Raw genomic sequence first — 13,785 nt, 5'->3', positions numbered from 1 at the left:
TCCTCCCCACAGGACCTGTACTACCAGTCCTACGCCCAGGTGGGCGTGCTCTTCGCCTCCATCCCAAACTTCAATGACTTCTACATCGAGCTGGACGGCAACAACATGGGGGTGGAGTGCCTGCGGCTCCTCAATGAGATCATCGCTGATTTCGACGAGGTCAGCCCGTCAATCAACCCGCCACACAAATGACTTAATGACATAAATTAATGAATGAAAAGGATTAATGATCTCTCTTGAGAGAGAGAGAGAGAGACAAATGCCTCCCTTGAATAGCACTGACATAGAATGACAAGGACAAGCTGTAATAGCTGATAAATAAGGACAGAAAACATTATCATAATCACAAATTTCATTATTATTATTATTATTATTATTATTATTATTATTATTATTACTTGAAGTGTAAAATGTAGAGCGAATTGTACACATAGTATTACTATTTTAGACCCCTAACATCATCACGCAGTTCCAACATTCCACAAATGTCACAACGTAAGAGAAATGCTGCAGTAGCTTCAACATCCTGCACAGTAACATGTGCAAAATGCTTCCTGCAGTTTCCGCGCACTCTATGAGTTTAAATGAAACCGCGGCGGTAGGAGTGTGTTTGGGGCCACTGCAGGGAGTCACGCTGCATGGGGTGGGAGCCTCTAGCCTTTGATGAGCAAAGACCTGCTTTTTTCAGCTCATGGATAAAGAGTGCTACAAGGACATCGAGAAGATAAAGACCATCGGAAGCACGTACATGGCAGCTGTGGGCCTGGTGCCTACCATAGGAACCAAGGTAAGGGCGGCGTGTGTGTGTGTGTGTGTGTGTGCGCGCGTGTCCGTGTGTGTGTGTCTGTGTGTCTGTGTGTGTGTGAGATTAGGCCAGGGACCACTTCTGTGGCCACTCCTCCACAGTCCAAAGAAATGAATACCTGTTTTAGTTGCACTGTAGCTTTTTACAAGACTTTGATTCCTGGATATATGTATCACACGAACAGTCATATTGTACGCTATACTAGGATTGAAAAGAGACAGAATGTTTTTGTCAGTATGCACAATGTGATGGAAAATAATTTGCATATAATTTGTGTTTCCTTCTGTTTTCTGAAAAAGATGATCATTTTGGTTTCATGCATTTAACTTTTCTTTGTCTTTGTGAAACAGGCCAAAAAGTCGATCGTCTCTCATTTAAGCACGGTGGCGGACTTTGCGATCGAGATGTTCGACGTTCTCGACGAAATCAACTATCAGTCATACAATGAGTTTGTGCTGCGAGTGGGTAAGTGTTTCAGCAACTGTGCTTTGGCAAAACAGTTCTATTTGTCATGCCAACAAACCTCCAACCAATTTCAATTCGGAATTGGATTATATTTTAACATAATTTAAATCCCTAGCTACTGTTCATAGGCAGGAATACAGTGCAGAGAGAGAGAGAGAGAGAGAGAGAGAGAGACTGAGCGAGAGAGCGAGAGACAGCTAGCAGAGACCTGCCTCCTGATTGGCTGTCGCCGGTGTGGTCCTGCAGGCATTAACGTGGGACCCGTGGTTGCGGGGGTCATCGGGGCCCGGAGACCACAGTACGACATTTGGGGGAACACGGTCAATGTGGCCAGTCGAATGGACAGCACAGGTATTCCAGGGAAGATACAGGTGAGACTGGCGGGTATAGCTGACACCCAGCTGATTGTTTTTTTGTTCCACGTTTCAGAATAACGTAGGGGAAAAAAGTTTCCAGCAGGTAATTTTTATCCAGTAACCTCAACGTCTCTTTTGAAGTCGTAATACTATTCCGACACAGGGGAACATTGTCATCTAAAAATAAAATCGAATGTTACCGCAGTGTTCATTCTTGAAGAACAGAGCAGCTTCCAAGATGAGTCTTTGTGATCCTTGAATGCCTTTTCCTTTGTGCTTCTGTTCATTACCGGAGGCAGAGGCAGGTGACAGGTGCTTTTATGATGGGGTTGCTGGAGCCATGCTCTTCCTATTTTTAAGGCGATTTATGTCTAAATTTGCATTATATGCTTTACATTTGCATTGTATATTGTTTCTTCAGAATTCAATTTACAATGAGAAGTGGAACCAAAGATACATTTATACTTCCAGATTAATAATAAAGATAAATTAGTCTATTCTGTTATATTTGGACCTAGGCTAAATTATTATTTGAAATACTTCAACTCACCATTTTGGTTTGTAACATGTTTCAAAGAACTATCTTACAGACCAGGAGGGTTTTCAAACTTTACTGGCATCAAAATAGGAAAATATTTTTTCTGATTTTGTTCTGTTCTCTGGCTCCCCCTGCAGGTCACAGAAGACGTGTACCGCATGCTGAACGATGACTATGACCTTGTGTGCCGGGGCAAGGTCAGCGTGAAGGGCAAGGGCGAGATGCTGACCTACTTCCTGGAAGGCAAGACCCAGACCTCCAGGACCCAAGCTCGGCCGGGCGGGGGCCACCTGGGCGGGACAACATACGGGAGGGCCGGTGTCCAGGACAAAGTGGGCGTAGCCTCCCCATCCATGGCCAGCCTTCCAGCAAGGGTGGGCATCACCCCCAAGGGCAGCACCCCCGCCCTCGCCTCCGCCACACTACAACTCCCAGCAACCTCCAGGGCTGCCCTGGAGGAGGAGTGAGAGACGGGAACGCGGTGGGGGGGGAGGGGCTGAGAAGCGCTGCTCGTCGCTGCTTGTAAACTCACCGGGTGGTCTTAGGCTAATTGCACAAGGGTCCCTCGCTGACCAACCAAAGAGAAAGCTGGGTTTCGTTCAACTGTTGGGACACGGAGGGATTTAAGGAGGGTCTGTCCGCAACCCGTCACCGGAAGCATCCGGAAGGACCCCGGACCCCACGCGTTTGCCTGGTGCATCCATCTTCTAACACCTTTGAATGTTTTTATTCTTGCCGTAGACCATTTTTGAGCTTTGCTTTGTATCGAACCGTGAGGACCCTTTTCTCTTGCCGTCGTCCAGCTGAAAACAAGAATGTTAAACCGATGACAGGAGTCTTACAGCCGGGGTCCCCAGCCTTCGACGTGGACAGCCATAAGATCTGCTGGCTTCTGTTTCCACCTTAACATCAACAGTCACTTTAGACCCAAGACACCAGGCCAGGTGAGATACCAGTTCAATCACTGCTTTAATTGATCCATTTAGTTCTGGGCAACAGTGGAAACCAGCAGGGTATGCGTCTCTCCTGGACCAGAGCTGAGGATGCCTGAGTCAAAGATAACATCGACAGGAGCATGTTTCCTCACTCCTTCCTAATGGAAATAAGTTTCTAAAACTGTCAGGGGCATTCCGATATGAGCCAAGAAATTCAGACCGAAACAACTTCTTCAAGAGGCAGAACCGGACAGGGCTAATTAGCTACTTTTTTCATTTAGTTATTTCGTTTTTTAAAATTTATTTACAAATTCTGACAAGAAAATAACACTGAAGGGAATGGAGCATACTACAGTATACTGAAACAAAGTATATCATTAAGAGCGGAAAGATATTTGCAATGCATGAGCAAATGTACACATTATTGTCCCTTTCAAATATTGCATTGCTATATATATATATATATTTTGAATACATGAATGTGAAATTATTTGTCATTATGTTTTCAAAAAGGTCACGTATTTGTAATGTATTGCAGTACATTCCGAGGGCAAGGCCATCACGTTTTATATTTCGTCACGGTTTGACCATCCGCAGAACCCAGTGTGCTGAGATGTAAACACAGTGGTCTGATTTTTAAGAACCGGCACCTAATACTATGTAAGGACTTAGTTTGCACAGGCCTATGCTGCGGAGGCCGCAGTGACATTTGTGTCACTGGTCATTGGGTCACATGGTTTTATCGTAGCTGAATAGTCTTCAGCTCATTCACTGCCCCAGTTGAAAACCTGCCATTCCTATTTCCACAAACACACAGAAACAGAAACACACACCCACACAGGGCCAGCCCTAGGATTTTGGTGGCCCTAAACAATTATGTGGGATGCGTTCGGGGGGGGAGGGTGCTGTTGGATTCTGTCGAGCCGGGGGGGGGGTTCTCTTGGTAAAATCCTTCTTACGTTACATTGTTATGCAAAGTTCTGTTGCCATTACATTTTAAATTTATACTGCTAATTCCGCGATAGGGGATGAATAACGTAATTACGAAAACAACGTTATTTACCTTAGATAAACATTGGATCGTGTGGCCCCCCTCGTGGTCGTGTGCCCCCCCTCCCCAGTGGTTGTGGCCCTAAACAGCTGCATAGAGCGTTTATGCCACGGGCCGGCCCTGTACACACACACACTGTTATCTTGAAATACTTAACATATCCAATAAGGAGGTCAACTAAATGTCATCTTTGACATTACTTTTAGTAACCTTTCCAGAAATTATGCCAAGGTAACAGTTTAAAGTTTACTTTTTTGTTTATACCAGATGATGAAATGATTAGAATAACTTAAGTAATTCATAACTTAAGAAAGGTGTAATAGAAGTATTCTGTTTTTATGTACAAGCAAATCCACAAGTGTGGAGGCACAATATGGTGAGCACAACCTGGACGTTCATTATAAATGGAATACCTGCTCCCCACATGGTCCCTTGGACCCTGTTAGAAAGAAGAGATAGGTGTGGGTGGAGGTGCACTCACCCCCTGCTGCTACGAAATATCACAGACTTGATAATACTGTACCTCTACAGCTAGGCTGTTGCCTTTGAGAAATAAATCAGAAAATGAAACATTGCAACGGCTTAGCAATGCTTGCCACAATAGCAGAAATAGATTCTTGTACGCTGGGATTTACGGACAAAAGGCATCATATTTAATAATATGCAGTACAGTCTTTCTACTGCCACTAATTCATTTGTTGTTCTAAGCTTATATAACAAATGCTTTTATTATTATTATTATTATTATTATTTATGGCAATATGCTTTTGGTGTGGTTAGGAGAATACTTTCTGCATGAATAAGAAAATACACTTTGGCACTTCTTAGCGTCTCAGTTTTGTGTCATACTTTGCATTAGGAATTTTGAGAAAGTTTCTGAATTTTTGTATTCCGTTTTACTATGAAGGTCATCTGTCATCTTTGGCACAGAACGTGTTCGCGCAGGTCTGAACTTCAGCACAGGGCTTTCGATGCATCACGAAATTTTCCAACGGTCACGACTGGATTTAATGCAACATTCCATCAGCTCTCCAGTGGCCTTGGCGGTTGCGGCGTGTTTGTGTTGGACACGGAGGCTGCTGTGCGTGTCCAAAGCGCGAGCCGGCCAATGAGAGGCGCGGAGCGCGGGGGGGAACGTGCGCTAACCTATGGAGCGATGCCCTGGTGGGGTCGGCTGTGTGTCAACGTTAACCCCGCTGCAGTTACGACACCGCGGGGAGACGCGGGCCGCAGACGGGTGCCGACACACAACACACACACACACACACACGCGCCAATGCTCAAAAACAGTCTCTCACACACACACACACGCACACACACACGCGCATGCACGCACGCCAATGCTCGAAAACAGTCTCTCTCACACACACACACACACACACACACGCGCGCATGCACGCGCGCCAATGCTCGAAAACAGTCTCTCTCACACACACACACACACACACACACGCGCGCATGCACGCGCGCCAATGCTCGAAAACAGTCTCTCTCACACACACACACACGCGCGCGCATGCACGCACGCCAATGCTCTAATAAACAGTCTCTCTCACACACACGCGCGCATGCACACTAATGCTCTAAAACAGTCTCTCTCTCTCACACACACACGCGCGCGCATGCACGCACACTAATGCTCTAAAACAGTCTCTCTCTCTCACACACACACGCACGCGCATGCACGCACACTAATGCTCTAAAACAGTCTCTCTCTCTCACACACACACGCGCGCGCGCATGCACACTAATGCTCTAAAACAGTCTCTCTCTCTCACACACACACGCGCGCGCATGCACGCACACTAATGCTCTAAAACAGTCTCTCTCTCTCACACACACACGCGCGCGCGCATGCACACTAATGCTCTAAAACAGTCTCTCTCTCTCACACACACACGCACACACACGCGCGCATGCACGCACACTAATGCTCTAAAACAGTCTCTCTCTCTCACACACACACGCGCGCGCATGCACGCACACTAATGCTCTAAAACAGTCTCTCTCTCTCACACACACACGCGCGCGCATGCACGCACACTAATGCTCTAAAACAGTCTCTCTCTCTCACACACACACGCGCGCGCATGCACGCACACTAATGCTCTAAAACAGTCTCTCTCTCTCACACACACGCGCGCGCATGCACGCACACTAATGCTCGAAAACAGTCTCTCTCACGCACACACGCACACACACACACACGCGCATGCACACACACTAATGCTCAAAAACAGTCTCTCACACACACACACACGCGCATGCACACACACTAATGCTCAAGAACAGTCTCTCACACACACACACACACACACGCGCGCGCGCATGCACGCACGCCAATGCTCGAAAACAGTCTCTCTCACACACACACACACACACGCGCATGCACGCACACTAATGCTCGAAAACAGTCTCTCTCACACACACACACACACGCGCGCATGCACGCACACTAATGCTCTAAAACAGTCTCTCTCACACAAACACACACACACGCGCAAGCACGCACACTAATGCTCGAAAACAGTCTCTCTCACACATGCGCGCATGCACGCACACTAATGCTCGAAAACAGTCTCTCTCACACAAACACACACACACGCGCATGCACGCACACTAATGCTCGAAAACAGTCTCTCTCACACACGCGCACAAGCACGCACACTAATGCTCGAAAACAGTCTCTCTCACACACACGCGCGCATGCACGCACGCCGATGCTCGAAAACAGTCTCTCTGACACACACACACGCACGCATGCATGCACACTAATGCTCAAAAACAGTCTCTCTGACATACACACGTGTGCATGCATGCATATAAATTCTCTAATAAACAGTCACTCTCACACACACACACGCGCACAAGCACGCACACCAATGCTCGAAAACAGTCTCTCCGACATACACACGTGTGCATGCATGCATATAAATGCCCAGAAACAGTCTCTCTGTCATCCACATGCACGCATGCATTCACGTGTTCATGCACGCACACAAATGCTCAAAAACGGTCTCGTTCGTATACTCTCTTACATACACACACACAAGCAAAGTAATACTCAATAAGTCTCTCTCCCATAAACACACATGAACACACTATTTGATGTACACACACACACACACACACAAAAACACCCAAGAGCACAAATACGCACTAAGTAAACAATTCTTTAATGCTTTAAAGTTTGCCTCAATAAAAATTTTGCCCATTATTTTTGATGTCCGGTCTCCCCATACATCCCAGTGTGTTGTCCATCACCATGTGCAAAATATGTGTATTCATTAAAGAATAAGCATAGTAGTGCTAGTTTTTTACAGCACAAATTCCCAAGGAAACCTTTCTGTTGTGAATTGGCAGGGTTTCATTGTCTCCGTTTGCATAAAAGGGCTTGTTCTCCATGGTGTTATCACACCCTGATGTTTTTAACTTTAGAACCTTTATTGAACATGCCGTTCTAATAAAGGCATTTTGATTGACACCAGGAAGGGCCTTGGGCCTTTTTTTAGCTCTTATATTTTCTCATTATTTCACTATATGCACTGAATCTTTACACCCGAAGCTGAGCAGCTGTGAATTCCGGTTTCACTATTTTATTTATGAAGTTTGTCCTGAGCACGAAACGTAAGCAAAAGCTATAATGTTGTAAAGGTGGCTGTTGATTGGTGTCTTGCACCAATTTTCTTGGCTACCATTATGGAGAGAAAAGTAAAATGGAGTAGTTATGCAGTTTATATTTGGCGACCCAAAGTTAGGGACACAGCACAAGGCTATAAGTGTGACAGCTAGGCTGTCATGTTTTTAACGCTTTTTGTCGTCGTGTGGTTTGTCGCAGTTTAATATTACTCAACCCGGTTATGTCAACAGTGATGCTGGAGGTCACTGGCACAGTATGCTGTTTGGAATAGTGCTCGAGTGGCTTTTGCACCCATCCAATATTGGATCAACAACAACAGAGTCCTAGATCTGATTGGTTGAAAATTTTCCAGCGGCTTAGTTTTTAAAAAAAATTTTTTTTTTTTGCCCTGTAGGTGTTGAGTGGGGCTGCTTGGGGGATGGCACAGGAAATGGTGTCACAGTATTTCCTGTTATGTCATAGAGAGGACCTCTGTACTTTTACAACACGGTGTCCCTCAGTCAGCTCTGTACACTGCAGCTTGCGCTGGTTCCCCCCTACCTGCTGCCTGATTGATTCAGCTAGCCTCTCTGTGAGAACAATTTAAATGTAAATGTAGGTACGAACAATTTCCTGCCTTATTTTTTAAATGTACAGTCTTTAAAATAAATGCCTTTTACATAATCAATTTAATATGCTTACTTGATCTTGTGCATCTGTGGAGCAACTACACACAATTAATTACCGACTCTGTAAAGATACAGTTGGATAATATCAGTTTTTGTATTCATCGATATAAATGAGTAATTTTATAAAAGGCAATATTATTATTACTCAATTGATTTGGTTGTTCTATCTGCATATCTAAGGCCTTGACATTTATTTATTTCTTTACTTATTTATTTATTCATTTATTTACATGTTGTAGTGGTGCAAGTTGTAGAAGTAACATTAGTAGCAACTGTATGTTAAGGAATAAAGATTGGTTGTCATAATAATTTTATTTACACAGAATATTTATTGGTTGTTATAATAATTTTATCTACACAGAACTTCAATAATTATGAGAAATAATCATTGTAATGAACTGCCTTCTTCTCATGATTATAGTTATGTTTCTGACAACAAAAAAAAAAGAAATTGTGATACAGAACACATGCCAAATGTATATGAAAATTAAATTTACATTTTTTGTTAAGAAAAAGCAGCAATAAGCCTTTTTAGATTGCGCTGCCCGTGATGTAATAGTGGCTGGGATGCTGTAGCTCTTGCTTTGCCCTGTTTCTGATCTGAATACACGCAGCATGACGTATCTGTGCAACTCTGCGAGGGAACACTGATTGTTTTAAGTAAATGTATTTAACCTGGGAAACTCACACGTCTGCTAAACTTTGTAGTTTTTTTTTTGAAGATTTTTTGTTTGTTTGTTTGTTTTGGATATTATTTAATTGGCTGAACTCATAAGATGTACAAAACACAAGAAATGTAAAAAAAAAAAAAAGGAAAAAAAAAGGAAGAAATAAGAAAAAGCACTTTCTTCATTTCCGGCTTAGACTGACTCTTGCCTGACATGAATACAGTGAGAGATAACTGCAATATAAACTGTTTTTACTTGCTTTTTCAATCAAATGCATTTTCTGCCAAAAACATTTTGTTTTTCTAAGGTATTTCTATTTGCTGGCTGTTGTATTAGTCCAGGGAGACAATCCAGGGTTTAGGAAACCCATGATTATTTCTATAAATGCATGTGTGACTCATTCAATTATTATTCAGTTTGAATTCAAATCTTCATATAGAATACACATATTTAAACATATTAATGACCTTATTTGCAGTATTTAGGTCCAGTGATTTCTCTATTAATTTTTTAAATTTTACAGTCAGGATTAATTTTAATGTGTACTGCTATACCAAACTGAGTAACCATATAAATAGCCACGGTATTTGAAAGAGTGTGAATAGATCTATTGCATGTACAGTGCAGCGCGTTTGTGGGACTGTATTCTCAGCTGTATTCACTGTATGGATCTGTGCCACCAGGGGGAGCACTTCCTCAATGTATATAAAATACAGTTTTGTTTAGATATTGTTTTATTTGATCAATAAATCTCTTTTATATAATGAATATGCTTTTGTGTGTATGCACTCACAGCTGGTAGCTCCCAGCTGCATTATAAATACCTCCAGATCATGACTTTTTTTTCAGTTTTACTTTTTTTTCTATGCAAACTGAATCATGAACCACAACATTTTCACAACATAAACATAAAAAAACCACCTGTCAATCTGGGATACTATTCACAAAAGGGACCAAGAACTTTTAAAGAAAGAAAGAAATAAAACCAGAGACATGGAAATTGTTTATCATGTCCACGTTCACTTTTGGGGACATCCTGGAGTGGTCTGGTCTATAGGCTTTTCATGGTTTGGGCTAGCTCCCTTATTTCCAGTGAAGGGAAATCTTAATGCAATGACAGCCTAGATTATTCTCTGTTTCCAACTTTGTTGGCAACAGTTTAGGGAAGGCCCTTTCCTGTTTCAGCATGACAATGGCCCCGGGCACACAGCCAGGTCCATATAGAAATGGTTCTGTTGAGATCAGAAGAACTTGACTGGCCTGCACACAGCCCTGAACTTAACCAGATCCAACACATTTGGGATGAACTGGAAAGCCAACTGAGAGCCAGGCCTAATTGCCCAATCAGTGCCCAACCTCACTAATTCACTTCTGGCTGAATGGAAACAAATCCCTGCAGCAATGCTCCAACCTCTAGTATAAAGCCTTCCTAGAAGAGTGGGGGTTGTTATAGCAGCAAATGGTGGACCATATTAATGCCCACAAGTGTTCAATGAAATGTTGAATGTCAGGTGTCCACATACTTTTGGCCATGTAGTGTATTAGTCATCTTATATTTGTCCCCTTGCTTTGCTGGAATGTTGCTGGCAGCCTGTTTTCACCAATGGCTGATATTTGGTGAAACTGATCCAGGGTCAGTATAGGGTAACAGCACACCCTTCTGCAGTCAGGGTGCTAGTGGTGAAAGGGCTATCATAGGACAGTGAGTAATCCAACAGTGGTAAAAAAAAAAAAAAGCCTTATCAGCTGACCTGTGTGGGATTGGATACAAAACAGGAGTGTCCCAAGATCTTCTGAAGGAACATGGCATTACTGGAAAAACATCCAAATGAGACACGTGATTCGTGGAAAAAAAAAACAACAACACAGGCCTGGCTTGCTCAATCAAGAGTCTGCTGTTTATGTGACTACATGATTCTAAATGGCTCAGCCTGGGGTCAATCAATTCCCCCACTCACACACTCTACAACAGTGGTGTCAAACTCGTTGCCATGGAGGGCCGTGTGTATGCAGGTTTTCATTCCAGCCTCAGATCTTGATTATATAATTAGTTAAATTATTTGCTGAATTAGGGATGCAGGTTTGTGCACAATGGTGACCCGACGTCTATGGTGACCCGCATTGTCTAAATAAAAATTTTCTTATATTCTGTGCTTCAATGCAGTTAAACGCATATGGCTGAATGAGTAATTGGACTCAATTAAGGCAGCATTAATTGGTTGGAATGAAAACCTGCATACACACGGCCCTCCATGGCAACGAGTTTGACACCACTGCTCTACAACAATGAACTGCTGGTTTCCTCTCTACGTCGCACATGTGTAATTCCTGGCTTCAGTGTTCCTCCTGATAATTGCAGTCAATTACTAAAAGTAATAAACAAATAATTAATGTATGGGATCTCAAAATGAAGACGCACAGGGAAGAATTGGCCGCAGGTTTCCTGCGAATTCCTTTCAATTACCTGCTAATTTGGGCCCTGGAAATGGGACGATTAAATCACCTACTGGGTAAGTGGTAACTAAGCCCATGTGCAAACAGGGACTTATATTAGGCATGAAAAAAAACCTCAATCAAAGGAAAACAAACTGTGTTGGTCTGGTTGGAAAAAGGTGATCTTGCAGCCCCAAAAAAACAATTCCATCACTCAACAATGTAGCATTCATGATAGCTTCCATGGAGGCCAGGTGGGAAAAGCTGCAATGATCCCTGAAGAGTCCATATAAATTTCAGCCTCCACACCGCAGGCAGTGGAAGGCACTGATGCACTTGCTTGATTGACAGCAGGTGGACCTTGGGCTGGCTGTGGTGGGTCTGAGTCTTCAGATTCACCATTTAAAAGACTGGAGAAATAAGACAGCAGAGTCTTCTGTCTCTGGAGGTAATGTAAGCGTGCGGACAGTTCATTGATTCTGTATGAACAAACACGCATTCGCAAAAATGAATAAATCGATAGATGCAGTGGGGCCGTCCCAAGACAATATGGTACTCGGGTATATATCCAGTTATGTAAATATGCTCAGATAGATGATTAGCTATCTTTAGTGTTACCTTTATGGTTGTTTGTTTAGCTTGTACATGGACCTTCCTTATTTTTGAAAGGGCTGCAGTTTTCCCATTATAATTTTTGATTTTCTAACTTTTCACAGGTAAATGTCAAAACATCCTTTCATTAATTTAATTGATAAGTAAGATGTGTAAATGCCTGGTTTATACTACTTATGTGCTTATCTTTCCCTTGGAAGTAATCTGTGTGACTGAAACACATATGAATAAGCTGGCTACTGACCATAAAGATATTTACTGTAATGTATTCGTAGAACATTGTACTTATTACAATGTCTCCATCATGGATGGAATTTAAAATTCATCATTACGTTAATATCTAACTGATCTCACCCAATGTGGAAAAACTCGTTTGCTGGCCAAGGCTGTATCAGGGTCAGTTCTGTTTGATCTATTCAATTTGCACATGACAACCATGCGTTAGGAATCGACCACACATTACACAGAGAACAAGGAATTCTAATCCCTTTTCTTTCATGACCCAGAGGCAGACTTTCAGTCGCCAAGTACAAGCGCAATGTTTTTTTCACCCCTATACATAGTAAACACAGGAGCATAGTATTACAGTTGGGACAATGCCCAACGGATAACCGACACACAGAGTTATGATTCGGTGCTTTTCTTCAGCGAGCCCAGCGCTGCATGGAACCAGGCTTTGATCCAAGGCCCCAGCGATAAGGGGTGAGGTGGGTTCAGGACATCATATTGATGGGAATCGGTGTGACAACATGTCAGGTCGGCCAGAACCGCTTTCGAGGAGCGAGGGGGGGGTCACTCCGGAACGAGTCCAGCTTATCAGCGATTGAGCCATAATCCAGCAATAAAGAGGCGGGGCGATTGTACATTTGAGAACAAGAACGCTTCACAAACATAACATTCGTCTAGACCAGTGGTCACCAACCCTGCTCCTGGAGAGCTACAGGGTCTGCTGGTTTTTTGTTTTTCGCCTTAAAATCAGCACCCAATTGAGGCCCAAGACACCAGGTGAGTTGAGTTGACTGTGTAATCAACTGCTCTAATTGATTCATGAAGTGCAGAGTCACTATGAAAACCAACAGGCCCTGTAGCTCTCCAGGACCAGGGTTGGAGACCACTGATCTAGACTGTCTAGATTGGGTGGGGGCTTCATTCCTGGGGAAGGGGCTTGTGCATATGCAGTCTTTGTTTAAACTAATTTCCCATGTCAAATAACTAATATATCAATGCCAATTCACTTCCACATAAGTGTGATATAGAGACACAAGAACAGTCTTGAACAGTCACTCATGAAACCTATCAAAACAATGTAGCTAAAATGGCAGCATTGGCACCATAAGTAAGTGGGCTTATGAAATCAGCAAAAGTTGCCAGATATGGCCCAATTTTCCAATTTGCTCGATGCATCTCATCTCTCTGTGAGATGTAGTGAAATGTCCAACAGGTTTTGCGATCACTATAATGAACATCATTTGTGGGTGCTGTTAAGATTATGAATGGCAGCAGATTCTAACTCGCCATCACTATTCAACTAATAACCTCTCACGGAACCAGGGAGCCCCCAAAATCGCAGGTAGCCACCCTCCGGGGATTAGGGGACCCTGGGGACCCGTGACC

At 43.3% G+C, this 13,785-nt stretch overlaps 1 protein-coding gene across 2 annotated transcripts in view; it reads left to right on the top strand.

Moving 5' to 3' along the window:
- LOC118233055 (adenylate cyclase type 1-like) overlaps nucleotides 1-4,600 on the top strand; it is a 36,021-nt gene extending 31,421 nt beyond the window's left edge. For both annotated transcript variants that reach the window (XM_035428382.1, XM_035428383.1), the window contains exons 16-20: nucleotides 13-159; nucleotides 689-787; nucleotides 1,156-1,270; nucleotides 1,517-1,641; nucleotides 2,302-4,600. In XM_035428382.1, coding sequence (XP_035284273.1) covers nucleotides 13-159; nucleotides 689-787; nucleotides 1,156-1,270; nucleotides 1,517-1,641; nucleotides 2,302-2,631 — 816 coding nt within the window. In that variant the 3' untranslated portion in view covers nucleotides 2,632-4,600. The remainder of the gene's footprint in view (nucleotides 1-12; nucleotides 160-688; nucleotides 788-1,155; nucleotides 1,271-1,516; nucleotides 1,642-2,301) is intronic.
- Nucleotides 4,601-13,785: the final 9,185 nt, after the last annotated feature.

The sequence above is a fragment of the Anguilla anguilla genome, chromosome 8 (genome assembly GCF_013347855.1).
Source record: "Anguilla anguilla isolate fAngAng1 chromosome 8, fAngAng1.pri, whole genome shotgun sequence".
Classification (NCBI taxonomy): domain Eukaryota; kingdom Metazoa; phylum Chordata; class Actinopteri; order Anguilliformes; family Anguillidae; genus Anguilla; species Anguilla anguilla.
The sequence above is the reverse complement of the archived record's forward strand: the minus strand, read 5'-3'. Positions and strand labels throughout refer to the sequence as shown.